Here is a 19,342-nt window from a genome sequence, read left to right as displayed (position 1 = left end):
TTCCTCCACTTCTTCGAAGTTCGGTGCAATGTTGAGGTATTGATGGTATCAACCGGCGGATCAAGTCTTGAAATCCATTATTCCATTCTTTCTGAAGCTGTTTCTTAAAGGTTATTTGCGGGTTCTAGATTTCTTATGTGTCGCTCTAGAAGGTCCCAGAGATGTTCTATCGGATTCATATCGGGACTATTCGCTGGCCTCTAAATAACCCCTTGATTGTTTTGAGTACCTACCCTTATCAATAGAAGTTTAACACCATATATCTACACGAATATCTGATATTTACAAACAATAATAGAACTTTTTAAACATTAAAGATATAGTCACAATATAGATTATACTAGATAAAATGAAACCAGTAATATCCATAAAATATGTTTATTTAAAATATGCAGTCACTTATACTAATGTACAGTTCATCTATCAATAAGTACAATTTATTTTAGACTAGATAATTATAATTGCGAAACTTTTTACACCTAATATCACATTATACTCTGAAATTCGTTAATTTTTTAATACATAATACTGCAGACTTTGTCTCCCTTGAATGCAATGGTGGCGTTGTGGACAGTCAAGAATTTAACATTATAATATAAAATTTGAAAACTGATTTTTTCCTATTTTATATGAAATGTATATACATAAAATTATATATACATAAATACATAATTAAAAGCGGCAAACGTATTAAAACCACACACTACAACACTTAATACTGTTGACATGATAATGAGCCAGAAAATGTACTTAAAACAGCATAAAAAGGGATAATAGAAAAAATAAAATGGTATTAAAATTAAATTAAAAATTAATCAATATCAGCTGGGCATAACTGTCGTTCACCCTCGTGTAAAAAAATCATCATCGCTTTATATAATAAATATACGCCCAGCATACGTTTTTGTTTCAGTGACCAAGTAGCCGCAATTCCATAAAATTCACCCGATTTAATATTATCTAAGTTATCCAATTTTAAAGCTAATATCATTGAAGCCTCTCTCGTGTAAGCCTCCACGGGAATCACGTTTTGGAAGACGTGGAGACAAATTACACCAGTGTTGTTGTGCCAAATGTCTAAAATGTGCTGAATTTTCTTCGTCCGCAACTTCGCATCTTCATCCTCTTTGTTCTTTTTCCACACCGAAATTGCATCATAAAGATGAGCATAAGGACGTGATCTTTTTCCTTTACCTAAGAACAAATTTTTATTATGAAAATTGTACATTTTTTAAATGATTTATATAAAAAATAAAAGAAAACCACTGACCCACATAAAATATCGCTTTTATAAATGTCTCCCATAATTCCTTAGGTTGTAGTTGTTCGGCTCTACATGGTAAGTTATTGGTAACTCTTGGATCTAAAAGTAGGTATGTGAAAGAAGCCTTATTAACTCCTTCTCTCCATTTCCTGGTAGGATCTGGTGTACTGAACTGCTTACTCACTGCTTCTTCCAAAGACTTGTAAACAGCCAAATCGTTCACCCATGTTGGATCTCTAAAGGTCTTTTCTATCTCAATAGAATAGACTATAAAGGATATTTATTAAATTACTATTTAATGAATTTAATTTTATATGGTATTAAGGATAACTCTTAACTTTTTTATTTTTTAAATCTTTATTTGTAATTTGAGAATTGCACTTTAAACTTACATTTTTTGGTGCAAAAAGTACGGATTGTATATCGAAAATATATCATTTGAATAAATTATTAAACTTCAATTATGTCAAATTAATAAAAATTTTGAGTTTTTAGAAAAAGATACACTGTCAAAAAATACCTTTCTTAATGTTGGATATGTCTTGTACGTTAGTGGAGGAAATTGCCTTAGTTCTTAACTGTTTAAGTTTCTTCAAGTATATTCTCTTGGTCGTGAATGTTATTGGTCCCGGATTGTACCCATGCGACGTTAACTCCTTTCTGAGAGTGTCTGTGTCATAATCAATAGTTTCTGGCAAGGAAGAAATGTTGGAAGATATTGCACTGGATCGTTCACTTCCGCACGACCCGCTGTAATCAATAATTATGTGTAACATATACACTAATTTTAAAACATCTGTAAACTTACGTGGGTGTTTTTAAAAATCGTCTCTCGAATAAAATAATTCCCTCGTCCTCATCAACATATTTGTATAGTTCAGAAACCGTCACAAAACTGAGTTCAGGACTCGAACTTTTTGAGTGGGTCAAAGATATCAGATCTCCTTTGGTTTCGTCCTGTGTGAACTCGATTGATAAATCGTCGGTCATTTCAAAACTATTTACCAGAGACGACTTCTCACTGGCCGTGGAACAGGTATTGTAGTCACTACTAGCATCTATTTTAATTAGGGACGTTTTCATTTTAGGTGGTGAGTACATCTCTGATATGGAAAATTCTGCGCTAGATGTGGTTTTGGGGATGTTTCCAGTCACTAACATACTATTTGGTAATGTGATTATACCACTTTCTTTGGAGTATTGTTGCATGGTCGAAAAATCTTCAGCAGTGTACATACTTTCATTTTGGATTTGGTCACTGATGTGAAGATCCACTGGACTATTTGGCATTGTGTTTACTCCACTCTCTGTAGAATGCTGCTTGATTGTTTCAATGTCATTCACAATGGAGAACATAGTCGAATCTTCGACTTCCTTATTAACCGTGCTGGTGAATACCGACTTTTTGGGTGTCTTTCTTGTTTTTCTGTAAACCTTTCGGAATGTAATTGTGCCACTTTTTATTTCTTTGGTTGGAACGTCCGATTCATCCAAGGAACTCTCATATGAATCAATGGTGTTAAGAGAGAATTGATTCATTTTTGGGTCCGAACAAATTGAAATCTCATCGATTGATGGGTGGTGTTTGTTGAACCAGTTCAGTACGTATTCGGTTGTATTCGCGGAAGGTACCACAATAGGTGTATTATCTTGAACCACCTCATATTGGCAGCCACCGTTATCCACTAATATCTTATCTGGAAATTAAAAGTACAAGTTGTATTTTTATAAATACATAAATAATTTCCTAGACTTTATTAAGTTTAGGTAAGAATTAAAGCCGTATACACAATGTGGCTTATAAGTAAATGTATATTGAGTGTGCATGTATTTCTTTAAATCTGAGAGGTTAATCATAACAACGGACCCAAGTCGGGTCTTTACTGCGCAATAAATTGTTGTTAACAGTTTCTATAATATAATATTTTCTTATATTTATCGCACGTCACAAGATTTCAAAGAAATATTTACTGTATAATCAGAGTTTAGTAAAAAAAATAAGAAAAATTGATTAGGTCATTGTTTATGGTAAATGTAAGCCAGCCTCCATTGAATTTAGCATCCTTCAGAATGGGTAGATACCAAATTTCTATCTCTTGAGCTATTATTCATTAATATCGAATTATAAATAAAAAAGTTACAAGGTGGTTCCACCCCAAATAGGCTATATTGTGATAAAATAAATGTTGTTTATTATGTTACAATCAATTAAAATTAAACTTAAGTAATACATCGAATGTAAAACAAATATATCTTGAATTGTTTAAATACCTACATATTAGAGCAACTACGACAAATTTATCATTGACAATAAAAAAATGAAAATCTAGAAAGGTTTTCAACCTACGTAACGTCAACGATACGAAACCGCCACGAGCATATAGATAAGCAACAATGTATATAGTCTCATTGATCTCATTATACAGTTAATTAGCTGGCTCGATATCTTAGTAGTGTCAACAGGGACTTCGGACCATTTCGCCATCATTAATGAAGATAATCGGATTTTCTTCCCTAGTTTGTTTATGTTTTGTTTTGAACACAATATTACAATAAATTCATAAGGTCTACAACATTATTTTTATCCATATCCGGTGCTGAGTCAACTGGCTTCAGCCGGTTCTTGTAATTAACGATTGATTACTGTCATTTAATAATTACATAAATCGTCTATATTGGATAAAATTTACAATGATAATGTACCATTGTTGTTTCTGGAGTATTATTAGCCTACAAATAGATTTATCAATGGCACAAATTGGCGTCTTTTCATTTATACACTGTCATCTCTTTCTATACTATGTGGTATCTCTGCGACTTTGGAGCAGAATAAAAATCGTTAATAATATAATTAGCAAACATGAATATAATTAAGATACGCCCGGAGATTTAGCATAAAAACATGACACAAACAAATGTTAACGGGTGGCAAAGTTCACACAGTGCTTTAAATATGACAAAATACTTACCGAATGTTAAATTAAAGTTTTTGCTGTTCTCTGACTCCCTGTTGATTATTTCGTTCTTGTTCGGAGTGTAGGATTTAAGGAGGTTGAGACATTCAACATGGTTTTCTTTATGTGCATAGTAGGAAGGGGTACAACGATTGCTGTCCTTGGCCTCCGGATCGCCGCCATTGCTCAGCAACAGCTGCAGGTTCTCCAAACAATTCCAAGCAGCCGAAATATGGACAGGGGTCAAGCCTTCGTCGGATCTATAATTAAAGACAAATTCTTTTAAGTCAATTGAACTGAAAACAAAATTGATCTTAATTTACGCAATTTAGAACAAATATTATTTGATTTTTGAAATTTGCTGGGCAAATCTCTCACGAAAATCTCCAAATATTGTTAGAAACATCTACAAAAAATTCTCACTGACGTAACAATTTGAATATCACATTGGTGCTTATCGTCAAGTCAAATATTAATAGGTTCACTGATTTTCTGCATCCTTTTGCAATCAAACAAATTATACGCCGTCGTCTTGTTGCAATTAAGATTATAATTTTGTGACTAATTAGTTTTTTTCTGACCTATTATCCCCTTAGATAAAGGAACAAATCAAAGCAGTAAACTCACTTAAGAATGTAAGTAAAGGAGCATACCTAACATTGGGGTTTCCTCCGTGCTGCAAAATCAACGTGGTCACTGTTATTGAAAAGTCCCTTGGATCTATTCCGACTGCCAGGTGAAACGGAGCGATACCTTTCTTCGGAAGGATTAAGTTAGGATCTGCTCCCTTTTCAGAAAGCAAAGATTTTACGGAGCTGCAACAATAAAAATCTTTTTAGTAAATCAAAACACTTATAATATATTTAGTTCATTATATGTAAATGTGCCATTTTAAAATTTTATGTGTTATACTCGAAACGTGTCAGGTCACGTTATACTGATGTAAATTTACATAATAATTTAAATTGTTTATGTATTTCAAACAATTTAAATCAATTATATTATCATGAGAAATTAGGTTAATATAAATACTGCGCAAAAATATCCAAAAGTTAATAAATTAGCTGATAAAAATGGAAATTATCATACAAGAAATGTAGGGATTCTAATCAAATTATCTCCCAACTACTAATAAATCAAATACAATGTTTTTATTATATATAAACTTAAAACAAAATTATGTGGAGCAATTTTATCACACTTTTAGTATACAGACTTCAAACTTAAACTTGCTATTATGTTGCAGACCAAATTTCGGATTTTAATTCATACATGAACATGACAGTTATGAAAAATGCAACTAATAATAATAATAATAATAATAATAATAATAATAATAATAATAATAATAATAATAATACAACAGAGCAGCATGTAATATAATTTAGGTCGTTACAGACTAGATTGTGACATTTAAGTAGAAAATCATATCTTCATTTATTTATAATATTCTTTCTGATACGCCGTTCTTTCGGCAGATATATCCGGATACAACGCAGTTCGTCTATTATAGGTCAATTATTCAATACGAATTAATTAGTCATTATATCATCGATTGGTTTGTAAATACAGAAATTGACTTTGTAACTAATAAATAATTCTATCGGGCATATTGTGATAATCCCCATCAATATGCATGAATTAATTGTAAGTCTGGTTCAACTATTAACTTTATCCTGCATTTTAATTAAAAAATAATTATTGAAATACATTTTGTAAAAGATTTAATTTAAACTTTATCCAGATATTTCAATATTCCATACTTTTTTTGTTACATATTTTATAAAATCAAAACAATCAGCCATCGACTTAATAAAAAAACTGACAAGGATACACTTCAGTAAAGCAACCATGTTTATTAAAAGAGTAAAAGTCCAATAAGAGTAAAAGTTTGCACAAAAATGTATTAAACAACTATTGCCGATCATTGAATCTTTGGTTCAACGTTTACAAGTAGTTATAGCGAACAACACATTTCGTATTTATTTTGCTTAAAATTTAATTTAAGTAGAAATTATTTTGACTTAGGTACACAATAAATAATGAGAATATAGTGTAATTATTTTAAATAAAATATAAAATATTTTGATTGTATTTAATTAGAGGTGTGCCTTTCCTAATTGAAGTTAAGACAGTAATGTGTGCTATTTATCTGGCCACTACTGTTTGAATTTCATTTAGACACGAAGTGAATGTGCGATGGTATTTTTAAAACACAGGATGAATCCATAAACTTTTATTCATTCAAAAAAATATTATTATTGTGTTTCAGCTGTATTAAGTTAGTACTAATGACTGGTCATTAAACTGTTGCCTGAGCAAGTAATAAAAGAACTTGAATAACCATAATTGCTTCAGAAAATAACTTTATAGGATTGTGTTGAAAACAATTATGAATCATGACCCCCAACAGATTTACTCATATTTATGTAATTGGAGTGAATTTACAATTTTATTTTTAGAGCACTTAGATTGATTAAATATAATTTTATCATATTTTCTAAACGCATTAGTGTAAACAAAATTGCGATTTTTTAAATGGGGGGCTTTGACACTTACTAGTTGATAAAACGCGAATCCAGAAAATAAGAGCTTATTGTTAATCATATCGTAGTTTACTATAATTCATCGCCTCATTTAAGACGATAGCGTTGTTGTTAAACTATAAATAACCCCATACTATTCTTAACTATTCAATGACTTTTAAAAAATTGTTTATTACGTTTAATACTCCTCTGGTTTCATCATCCAAACAATAATTATTAAATACATTTTTGAAAATTATATTTTTGCTACAGAATTAAGAATTTAGTTTCATTAAATAGTAGAATAATTATTTGTACCCTTTAAAATTTGTTTAATTTTAAATTATTATATTTTAATAATAATAAATGTATACAGACTATTGTTAGAACTGATGATGATTAGAAAAACTAGTTCAATTATCTCCATCCTAAAATTGATGAAAAATATTCACAACATTAAAAAATAATGAGAACAAGATTATGTAACAGATTTAATGAAGAATTTTTCATGTTAAAACTCCAAAATCGAATAACATATGTGTACAATATTATATTAATAAAATGCGTAATAATAAAGCAATAAAGATATAGAGCCCAGTAACAAGTACTGATATAAGTTAAAGTGCTTTTTTATTTCCATAAAAAATAAGATCTTAACATATTGATTCTAGTCGAGTCAACAAATGACGTAAATTTTGGAGTGTAAAATTGTAGTAAACGAGTGATAACGTGCATAATGTCTGGAATCGTCAATATTGAACAATAACTTGTTCATAAAAGTTCACGGCTAATTAAAGAGTCGACAAAAACAAATCTATAATTAGCGTGAAACAAATACTCTCTTCGTTACTTCATTACAAATTCGTAGTAAACAATTTCACACAAGAACCCAGTGAGATAACATGGGCTAAAATTAATTGAAGGTTACTTTCGAGTCCTTAGTTACACACAAAATCCTTATCACTGCATTCAATGATATAACACTGTCGCCTAAAACATTCATGAAAATTCCGGAGCGTTTTCTTTCTTTTTGAAATTTATACAGCCCAGATTATAATAAGGATGTTCCAAAAGTCAATACGCATGAACAATTCTTTATTGTTAATTAATTGCAAAACATAAAAATACTGCTGTTCCTATGGTGTTAACACAATTTAATGTTTTCTAATCTAAATGTATCAAATTATACATGCGGTTGGAATATGACCACAGATCAAGTCTAATTAAGACATTTAAAATCGATCAATTTTTAGGCGATAATTGTGCGTTGTTTTTCAGAAATTTTGAAATTATCGGCGCCACGATTATTGGCTCAACATGTTTTTTTTTGATAGACTCGTGCACAATTTGAACAATTTATCTTTACTTTTATTTTAAGCATTACATTATGACTGGATATTCATATAACAAAAATAATGTTAAAGTGACCCAATTTTAAGCTCAAGGCTCTGCTAAACTGATTACCGAAATGATGAAACAATCAAAAAATTACAAGTACCTAGAGCGCGAAGATCGGAGAATTGAGTGTTGAATCGACTACAACATTGGCTGATGCAATTGAGGCGGTGATGTTTTGGATTCTCCTGTATCGATATAGGAAGCGAAATATGGTGATTCCATAAAAGTCATCATTGCATCAGCGTTGTTCGGTACAGAAATTTCAGTTTTGTGTTCGCCAGGTCAGTGCCGCACAAATTTATCTTCGGATTATGTTGGTGGGAACTTTTTATGATTGTTTAAAAAAGGAAATTGAAGGAGATATTGCATTTACGTCACTTTTACGATTTGCTTAATAAATCTTATATCCGATCATATATTTGTACTTGTCGTAATATTCATCTCGATTTTTTCTTTGATATGTGGAAAGTAAAAACTTGCATGTGACATCGAAGTATTACATTTTTACAAAAACCAAAGAGTACTCAGTAAATTAAATATAAAATTACACCACATTTGATTTTTTTTTTTTGCAACAATGATAAATCTGTAACAAAATTAAAGGCAGCAATTTAGTTCATCTGAACAAGTAAGAATGTAACTTAACACACACGTTCTTATAATTAAAACAAGCACAATTTTGTTTATTACACTTACAATTAGTTTTTTAAGATATTTTCGCATGTACTAAGCATTTAGAACAAATAAATCAAGTTACGTTTAGATATTCTCAATCATTTTTATATTTAATTTACTTGAATAGAAGAAATAAATTCATAGCAAGGTAAATTTGAGTTTTGTCAGAACTTACTAATATGTATTTTTTAGTAATGCTAATACTAAACCTATGACGTACTCAGCTTTATTATAAAAAACTACGACTTTTATTTAAAAAAATGTGATACTGGTGATGATGAAAGAAACTGATAGATTGATACAAATTTAATTGTGCTCTTTAAATAGTTTAAACTGCATACAGGGAGACTTATATTATCTAATAAATCTGATAATATTATGAATAATATACATATGACATGTTTGTTGAAAAACTAAAGATTATAAAAAAATATTAAAAAACTATTAACTATTTGAATTTTTAACATGCATCATTTTCTATTACTTTTACTATAAGCAGTATTTCTTTTAATACTTCACTAGCCATTTTCAAAGGTTATTGAGGACATGTTCATATATATATTTTTTTAAATTGATCACAATGAATAAACCATAAAATGAATTGAACCTATCTAATAACAGTCAGCATGTAAAAGATAATTATTAAATTATTTTAATATTATTACACATTTTAACTGATAGGTATATCTCTAATAGGAATTAGTGAAGCCATCAAAGGCAAAATCTCACTTACCTTAAATCCTTGTCCTCTATAGAATCGTACAACAACGACGCCAAATAAAATTCTCTTTGATTCTTACCACGATATATGCTCATTTTCACATTCACATAACATAAATTTATAAAAATAGGTTTGAATTTAGATCTGTATATAAAAAACGTTCGAATTACGAAGACAGTATCAATTAAAATAAACACGGATCGAAATTAATCCTCAACTGTGTGCGTATTTTTGTCAGTATGCACCTCGCCACTGATATGTACAAAGTAATAATTAACATGAAAAGATATCAACTCTCATTTCAAGATATACAAACATAAACAAAATATTGGAGGTTATGTTAGGAATTTAAATGAATTTTAAAAACGACGCGCATGCGCCAACAACGGTTACCAAATTTCGGGTATACGAGGGACGGTTGAAATGTTAAAATAAAGACGTCGGTTTTTTATTCAAAACAAATTTATTAGAACCAGGATCACAAAATAAAAATTTTTACTTAGTTCTTGGCACCCAAACGGGGGAAGCGACGTTTCCAATGGAGACTCGTTCTATAGTAATAAACTCATCATTCACAGCTTCGGTGTTGTAGACCTTGTGCAAGTCGTCTATGGCTTTGTCTTCTATCTTGAAAATTTAATGTCTTTTAAATTGAAACTGGCCCGTAAAAAGGGGTGTTTTAAGTTGTAAAATGTGGGGAATAATATCGTTAATTGGTTTTGGGTAAAATTAATGATATCTTAAATATGCTATTAATATTTCAAGAAAATAGTCAATATTAAAATTAATTTAATTAATATTTATAGTGATTTGATTCAATCTTTCGAAAAAAATGTGAAATCATTTTGGCATTTTTAATTGTTGAGAAATTAAAATGATCTATCATACATGATTTTAATATATTAAAAAGAAAGATTATTTTGTTTCAAAGTTTTATACAGAGTGGCCCATTTAAGAGATAACTAGATTTTAATGAATGAAACTTAAAAGATAGACAACATAAACTATGCATACCACCTACCACCACAGTTCGTCTACCATTTTTCCATAAAAAATGAAAAAAACTGAAAATAAGTTCTCCATTGAATGTAGCATATTTCAAAAAAGGTGCCACGACAAATTTCATTAATAAAATACATTGCATATTAACAAAAGTAATAATTAGTTACGGGAGTACTTTTGAATTTGAAGTATTATTCCACCACGTGTGTCATCATATTAAAAGAAGTAAATGTGTGTAATTATAATAAAACATACCTGTGTATGAAGAAGCGGCTTGCTCTGTATTTTAACTAAATTCTCCTTTTGTTTCTTTTCATCAGATATTATGTCATCCATGCTGCACTGTGCCTCTGGCGAAGAAATTGGACTAGATATATCAGGAATTGGTTTCCATGGATTTTTAGGACTCTCTAAAAATGGACGATCACACTTTTGCAATATATCATTGACCACTAACGTTACCAGCAACCGCAGGTGACTTCGGGATAGCTCCGGTCTCCGAAGATAACAGTTTCTTTTGTTTTTGTGACACCTTAATCGGTTTTGGCTTGGTCCTGGGAGTTCTGTTTACTGAATGAGAGGAACAGGGCGGACTACCCAACTCCGGGAACGATTCAAACGACGTTCCGGATTCGCTGAACGAGTTGTTCAAATTTTGAGACGACAGTGTCGTGAAATTGCACTCCATCTTCTCATCCTTTATTTTCTCACTAGCCATTGTGATCGCCCTTAATCGATCGGGCAATTTTTGATTGGTTTCCACGCAATCCTCTTGAATATCTGGAAATTGAACGACACTGTCCAAATTAGTATCACTGAAGGACTCGTTCTCCTGGGGTTTCTCGCTTGTGGAAGCCCTGTGAGTTCTCGAACGTCTCTTCTGTGTAGGTTTCTTCTCAATTTTCACATTTAAATCTACCCTAAAATTGTTGTGCACCCACTTAACGGTTTCATCAGATGGTGCATCGGAATAGGGTGTTATGACACGGCAAGAAGAATCCAGGATCTGATTGAAATACGTCGTGGTCAACTCGAGAAGGAGATCCTCGCTCAGATCGTTAAGGAAGTTCAACTCGAGGAACGCCGCCAAATTATCTACGATGAATGTTAAAGCGCAATCTTTCAACAAGCAAGCGTTGTAAACGTCTGCGGCTTGCAATATTTGAGAGGCGTTCTTCAGCGTCAGACTCGTGGCCAGCAGAAACTCGCAGTGATTCTTGAGACGGGCCACGAAAAACTGGTCAGACAAAATGAGGAGTCTCAATACGTGATCGAAATCCTTGGCATCCAGATCTACGATTGTGTCTGTGTAAATGTATTCTAAAAGGGCTAATGCAGTGCTCTTCGGGAAGGGCAAAGTGATTTCTGATTTGGAAGACTAAAAATTAAATAAAACATAGTTAAACGAAAATATGAATACATAATTATGACACCTACATTATCCCAACGCATGGAGAACAAATTGGCAAAGTATTCCAATCTGCTGGACAAAATGCAACGATGAGCTCGCAAAGTTTTGCCGTCACGACATTTTATGGTCACATCGCACAGTTCTGGAAAACTGTACATGTCGAACACTGGCTTGCCGTGTCTGTGCTGTTTACCCTTTGTTTTAATCACGTTTTTATACACGTCGACATGGGAAAGAGCATTTTGCAATTCCTGACACTTAAATTTTTTAGAGAGCTCACGTAGCAACCGTACGGGGTTTGTCGGTGTCTTTTCATTTTTCTTAGGAGGAGATTTAGCTTCTTTGTAACATTCGATAGCACTTCGTGTACCATCAAATCCTTCCGCAACCGTTCCTTGTACTTGGTTACAATTTTTATCACTGTTGCACAGATTAAGCAGCGCCTCAGATGTAATTTCTCCGCACTTCAGCAAATCGCAAGAACCCGTGTACAAAAACATTAAAAATTGCTTGAAAATGGTCGGATTCTCATTGTTTAAAACCGACTTATCCTGATTCATCACCTCCAATAAGTACGGACACTTTGAAGCTATTACAAATTTATGCGCTGGGAACGACTGATTTCCAACATTGAAAACTATATCGTGTATGTTATCGTTCAGGTCAGCCTCTTCAAATAATCGACGGATGTTTGATTCCATCTCGGGTGGTATCATTTCGGGGATTTCATAAAAAGAGTAAGGAGCTTCCTGAAAATACGTAAAATTGTCATGATGATTAACACAGAGTATTTTATGACTTGCTTGTATAATACAGAAATCGTTGCCGTGAGGATCGCTTGCAATTGAGAGGGCCCGGTGAATTTTAGGGATCCTTTCTAATTTAATTGTCACGCAATTCTCCTTTTCCAAGAATTTATTGAATTGTACCTTCATACGTTTTTTGTCATGGTGGCTTGCTGGGCGCATATTCTTTCTTGCTTTTACTGTCCCTAAATAAATGCCATGGATTAATTTTTTAAAATAAATTTGACTAATTACCTGGTTATGTTTAAGGATTTCGTGGAGGTCACTATTATAACAACTTTTTAAAATGTTAAATGTTTTAGCCACTTTTAATTAATGTGAGGTGTTAAAATAATTTACTATTGTTGTTTTTATATAATAATATAAAAATTACTATATTCTTATTCTAAGTATTGCATGTAATTTTCTGAATTGAGCTGGGCATAAATATAGCAACACTATTTTGAAAGGGACTTTTATAGATTAAATCTGTATCGTTTAATTAAAGTTTAACACGTTGTATACTATTCTTTTTGTTTTATAATTTTCGCCCGTGGCATAGACTCCACCAGTTTCCGAATATACAAATCTATATTCCTTCGCGTTTCTTGAATTGCTGTGAAGAGTTTAAATTTGTAAAATGTTAAAGTCAAATTTGGTTATAAACGTAATCCCCAACATGACTCTTCTTGTTTCTCTCGGCTTTGACAACGCTGAATTGATATTTCTCACAGTTTCACTTCGACGAATGATTAAATAATTATAATAAGCAAAAGACCGCTAGTAGATAATCGACTTAAATTCACAGAAAGCGATAAAAGACAATAAAGTAAAAAATTGCTATAATTTTGCACATTACAAAATAAAAAAGAACGTAATTTTTTAAAAAATAAAATTAAACTAGTTGCATAGTAATTATAACAATAACAGAAAAAACAATAAACATTATAGGTACCAGCATCAAACTCAAGTAGTACTGCCCACATTTTTAATATATTTTAATAAAGTTGCTATAATTATAGGTACTACTGTAAACATATTTTACCTTTAAATGCTCCTCCATCATTGGTGACAAAGTATATTCCATTAGTGTTTATACACACCTCTCTCACAAGTATTGATCTATAAAAAATGCATCTACACAAATGAGGATCTGACTCTTGCCAAATCAACAATTCTCCAGAATCTGTTAACGCTACGACAGTCAATTGGGATGGTCCTTCATTTAGAATTTCTTCATCCAAAGACGCATTCAATGTTCCCCCAATAACGCTCAGTTGCACAATATTTGGTTGCCTAAAACAATATACAATTCAAATTAAAAACTTCAAATGAAATATAAACATTAAACCTGGAAGCGATTTTTCTGCACTGATATTCATGTAAAAGAATTATATCTCCTTTAATTGTATAAATCGCGGTGGCACCATCACTTGCTGCGACATAACTAATAGTTGTATCCTTCAAATTTAATGCTGTCACCGCCCTAGGTGATATAACATATTTGTCTTTTTCATTAACCAACTTGTGGCCCAATTGTCCTGCATTCAAGCCCCACGTATACAAACAATGTGCATTCCAAGCAACTGAATGATATCTCTGCGCACATATTTCATCTATCCCAATCAGAGATTTTATTTGTTTCGGAACCAATAGTTCTTTTGGTGGTGGAAAAATACCCAGCACATGGTGCGTGTTCAATCCACATGTGTATACCTAAAAAAAATCATGTATTTGCCAACTTGGTACGTATAAATAACTTAGACTTACGAATTTGTCAGAAAGAAGAAACATGCTGTGGTTTCTGGAAATACTTGCATACCAACACATCAAGGGTTCCTGACTGTTCTCAGAAAAGGAAACTTGTTTGGGTGTAACAGTTGTTTGTTGGTTTCCCAAACCCAAACGTCCGCCTTGTCCGTGTCCACAACTAAATATATTTTAACAAAATTAATTAAATTATTGCTCCACACATATTTTATAGACAAACACAACTGTTCTATATATTTATATGCACTTAATTACGATACAATTCTTCATATTAGAATTAGTAATTCATTTAGAATTAGATTGATTTTACTACTTGAAATAAAATAGAATTTGAAAATTTTAATGAGAAAAATAGATTACAGAAAATAAGGATCTTATTAGATGTGTAATTGATTAAAATTTTTTGTACACATGCCAAATTTCATAAAAATATTGCGTTTTATTAAAAATCTATGGCAAAATTAAAATCAAGTTCTCTAACGAGTTTCTGATCTTCTGATCCATTAAACCAGAGAATAAAGTACTCATTATTTCTCACAATCATATTAGTACTTAAATACCTTTAAAACTGAATGGTGAATACAATTTGTCAAACAAAATTGAAAGTGTGGCTTTTATTATATGGTTTAGTTATTCAGAAATAATAGTTATTAGAAATCTATTAGAAAATATTTAGCTGTGTCACAGACTTGTTGATAGACCAGACTTTTTGATAAAATTTGTGTTGTATCCACTTAATTCAATAAATAGAGTACTTTACTTTCTCATAAAATGGCCTTATCAATTTTTCTCGTTTATTAACTGTAAAAAAATATATAGAAGACCTTAATGGGATGGTTGAGAAAATAATTTTTGTAGAACACATATATTTAATTGTCTACTTAAATGAGTCTAAGGGTATCTTTAATAATAAACTAACTTATTTAAGACAATTTAGTAAAAATTACAAAAACTTACCTGAAAACCTTACCATTCTTGGTTACAATTACACTGTGAAACTTGCTAATACAGATCTGTTGGACAGTTTCAGTTGGTTGCTCCTTGTAAAAGGTATCAAACAATTCAGGAGTACTGCTTGTGTGTGTCCCCAAAACATGATTTGTATTGGATCCCCATGCATACACTTCACCTTCAAAGCAGTCTTTAGCAGGTTTGTATCCATCTTTCAGGCAATGCTCCTGATATGTTAAACTGTCATTATCCAACAAATTAGTATTGGCACCTGTGCAAACATAAATTGTAGATTAATGTTACTTTAAATTGGATTAGTTTACCCAATTTGATTAATTCAATAGCTGCATTAATCTTCTTGTAAAATATACTCCTGTGCAATGGGGTGTAGCCAGATTCGACATCTTTAGCATTAATATCAGCATGCCGATTTTGCACCAACCACCTTATAACTTCTGATCGACCAACAGAAGCTGCAGTGTGCAAGGCGGTTCTCCCTGTAAATTACATTAAGTAGTGTTATTTTATACAATGATCAATTGATTTGCCTTCTTACCAGCAGAATCACGAACAGATTCACAATTGTTGCAAATATAATTCAGGAATGAGCAGGCTTCCAAATCAGAAATGCTTGTCTTAGTCAACACAGCAGTTATGATATCTCCATGCCTTGTGCTTCGGCACCTTTCAGAGCATTGGGGGATGTCTTGGAAAGCCATAATACCAAAATACTGAAATAAAGTGAATTAGTAAATGGCAATTGTGCAATACTGGGCAAATGTCTTTATCCATAAGTTACTTGTAGAGAAATGTCCATTTATGACATGGACATATTTAGATGCGACTTTTGATATGATTTGTGGTAATTCATTTATCAGTAAACATATTATTCAAAAATAAATACAATTATCGTCCACAATGTTAGTTAAAATTTTACGATATGAAAATTGAATCTGAATGTAAGGGTGATTGAATGCGTCCGCGAGCTTAAATTTATGTAATTCTATTATTCTATTATAATGTCTTACCTAAATGGTAATCAACGAATAAAATTATGAACAAACTTGCATAAAAATCAAATACCTGTCAACGTAATTCCAAATCACAACAAGTTTGTCTTGTGTAGCACAGCCTACTTGTCAAAATATATATAAACGACCATAGACTATGAAAACGTAGATATCATATATGTACCATAGAAATAAAATTCAAGATGACTTGAACGTTCTCTACACTATTACCATTTCGACTATTTTTTTTTATTACAGTGTATTTAAGAACAAAAAGAATAAAAATTATTTTAAATTTTTAAAAACCAGATGTGGCTGCTTTTCTGTATTTATGAAAAGCATTTTGGAGGTGGAGATGCACTGTGCGTCTTTTGAAGAATATTTTAAATTTTCTGAATTAAATAGAATTAAAAATATTTTCAATATGTTTTATTTCAGCCAGAAACATTATTTGAACGTTTGCTAATCGGTCAGTATTTTAAATTTATTTTGCTTACTATATATTTAATAGACATAAAAATGAACAATATGTTTATCAAAACATATTTGGATAATATATTTGTTGTAATATAATGTCATTGGTATTGATTTTTAAAATAATTCAAATTATTCACAAGACCCACAGTATAATCGATCCTGATCAGCATGACCAAATCTTACTTCATAGGATTTATGTATTTGGGGCTATCTAAACTATAAATTACTAACAACTACTGGGGAGATGGTTGAACGAATCTGAAATATTTGTACTGAAATCACCGATGCGTCTTTTTAATTCGAAATAAATTTGAAGTCGAAGACCACCATTTTGAATACTTACTTCAAAAGAATTATAGTGAGACGAAGAGAATTGTAAACTAATATAAATGTTAAATATTAATCAGTAAAAAAATTTGATAAATAAAATTTGTTTTAATACTTAATGTAGTAATGTTTGAAATATTTAATAATTACATAAAAAATGTCTAGAATGTATTTACCCTGTAGATTCCTAGTAGACTAGTTGCCGTCATCAGTCATATTTTAGAAGTAACTAATAAAATAAAATAATAAGAGCCCCCTGTTTTCTCCGCTAGGTATTAGGTGGCGTAACATCACTGATTGACAATAAAAATCTATTTTTATTACTATTATACAAATTGAATGTGCATTTAAGATACTTATTTAAGTTATTTATCTCTAAACCGCTTTATTTTAACAGATACAACAGCAAAAGCGTTTTAAGATAAAAATATAACAAACGTTCTCAAAATGAATAATCAAATATTTCAATTACATAGATATTTTCGGGGCCATTATTATTAATGTCCGAGATATGACCGACGATAATTTGGCTACTGGTATATTCATTATGTTGCCATCCGTGCGGATTTCCCCTGACTCGTAGTGGTTTCAGAGACATCTAGGGAACATCCGAACGGGGTTTTGGATACAGCCCAGCTTTTCTATTACTTTCCAACATTTCTAGTCTCATGTGTCATTATTCATAAGACTTTACTATTCTTTAATGATTTGATATCGTTCATACACCTTGCGCAATCATTATTCAAAACCAAATACAATATTTGCCTTAAATCTTAGTTCATTTTTTTTTATTCCTTTAAGATTGATTGATCTGTGATGTTGAAAAATGCGTTCGCAAGCTTATTTAATATATAATTTATATAATTATTTAAAATTATCTTACCTATATGCGTATACGATGAAAATTATAAAAATTACTGAATAAAAACCGAAAAATGCCAACAAAATTCGACATAATTAGTCTGACTTGAACAACACAAATTACATGTCAAAATGAATTGAAAACTATTGATTTACGAAACATAGACATATATTTACCATAAAAAGAAAAATCAGAAATTGATAACTTAGGTCCTCTTATGAGGATTCAAATATCGTCGGCTATTTTTGTATCTTAATTTAATATATACAAGAATAACAGTGAGTGAAACAAAATCTTAATTTTTTCGAAATCTTTTGGAAAAGAAAATATTTTAAAATGCTTATTATAAACAGAAAAAAAAATTATTGACGTTTCTTAGTCATTATTTGTATGCATGTATTTCTTTTTATAGGGTAAGGGTAAATATCTATGAGTTGAAATCATTTCAAATCGCGTTTTTTAAAAATATCTTGATGACATCACTTTAGGAGTCCATTAGTAGCTTTCGGTTTCCCTGTTAATTTCCTAAATCATTTCAGTTCTGAACTAACTGATTTTGAACAGATAAAACGAACGCGCCATGTCACCTTATAATTGGATTAAACTACTAATTTACACAACACCGTAATGTATAAAGTTTTAATAACAATAATAATGGTTTAAACTATAAAAATATTTATTCTAATTAATTTAAGTGGAAAATATTTAAAAAGTCAATTTTATAATGTATTTATGAAAAAGAGTTTGTCTTTACGTTTATTATTATTTAAACATTTCAAGTATAATACTTAATTTTTAAAATTACTTTTTAAAATTACATTTTCGTAAAAATCATTTTCACAGGGATATGAGAGAATAAGATTAATTTCAATAAAAAGCATCATAAATATTTATTCCCTAAATAGGCTTACTTTAAAGTTCCATTTACTTTTGAAATTTATTTCTTTATTATCTTGAAGATACTGAGTGTTGAAAATTGATATAAAAATCTGGAAAGATATCAATTTTAAATTGGAAGAATTATTCTGTATGTAAAATATTTCTACAATGGTTTGACACACTGGCAATTAGATTTATAGGCAATGCTTCTGATTTAGTAAAATGAATTCCCGGTGGATTATTTGGCTTGTAAAATATCCTGCAAATATGGCATTACTAATAATTATAATTAATGGCAAAGAGATAAAGTATACATCTGACCTCATATGTC

General features: G+C 30.8%; 3 protein-coding genes across 6 annotated transcripts in view; 1 reads left to right on the top strand and 2 right to left on the bottom strand.

Moving 5' to 3' along the window:
- Positions 1-364: 364 nt before the first annotated feature.
- LOC109594801 (ankyrin repeat and LEM domain-containing protein 1) lies at positions 365-9,848 on the bottom strand. Its single transcript, XM_020010043.2, has 7 exons — positions 9,550-9,848; positions 4,872-5,033; positions 4,234-4,478; positions 2,073-2,961; positions 1,785-2,014; positions 1,271-1,531; positions 365-1,194 (listed from the first exon to the last, which is right to left on the bottom strand). The coding sequence occupies exons 1-7, from the start codon at positions 9,630-9,632 to the stop codon at positions 812-814; spliced, it is 2,253 nt and encodes a 750-aa protein (XP_019865602.1). The 5' UTR covers positions 9,633-9,848; the 3' UTR covers positions 365-811.
- LOC109594831 (leptin receptor gene-related protein) overlaps positions 3,042-19,342 on the top strand; it is a 133,020-nt gene continuing 116,719 nt past the window's right edge. The window contains exon 1 of the mRNA XM_049965335.1: positions 3,042-3,045. The gene's annotated coding sequence lies outside the window, so the exon portion shown is untranslated. The remainder of the gene's footprint in view (positions 3,046-19,342) is intronic.
- Positions 9,988-18,237, bottom strand: LOC109594837 (inhibitor of Bruton tyrosine kinase). 4 transcript variants are annotated; one of them, XM_049965214.1, is made up of 12 exons: positions 18,154-18,237; positions 16,013-16,187; positions 15,780-15,953; positions 15,463-15,727; positions 14,506-14,665; positions 14,087-14,451; positions 13,781-14,031; positions 12,750-12,941; positions 11,977-12,695; positions 11,002-11,917; positions 10,795-10,949; positions 9,988-10,164 (listed from the first exon to the last, which is right to left on the bottom strand). In XM_049965214.1, the coding sequence occupies exons 2-12, from the start codon at positions 16,173-16,175 to the stop codon at positions 10,033-10,035; spliced, it is 3,492 nt and encodes a 1,163-aa protein (XP_049821171.1). In that variant the 5' UTR covers positions 16,176-16,187; positions 18,154-18,237; the 3' UTR covers positions 9,988-10,032. The 4 variants fall into 4 exon arrangements, with proteins under 4 accessions (XP_049821171.1, XP_049821180.1, XP_049821182.1 ...); XM_049965223.1 differs by lacking the exon at positions 18,154-18,237 and adding an exon at positions 16,540-16,615; XM_049965225.1 differs by lacking the exon at positions 18,154-18,237 and adding an exon at positions 16,485-16,505.

This window comes from Aethina tumida, chromosome 1 (assembly GCF_024364675.1).
Source record: "Aethina tumida isolate Nest 87 chromosome 1, icAetTumi1.1, whole genome shotgun sequence".
NCBI lineage: Eukaryota > Metazoa > Arthropoda > Insecta > Coleoptera > Nitidulidae > Aethina > Aethina tumida.
Note: the sequence above shows the minus strand (reverse complement) of the source record. Positions and strands in the feature narration are given on the sequence as shown.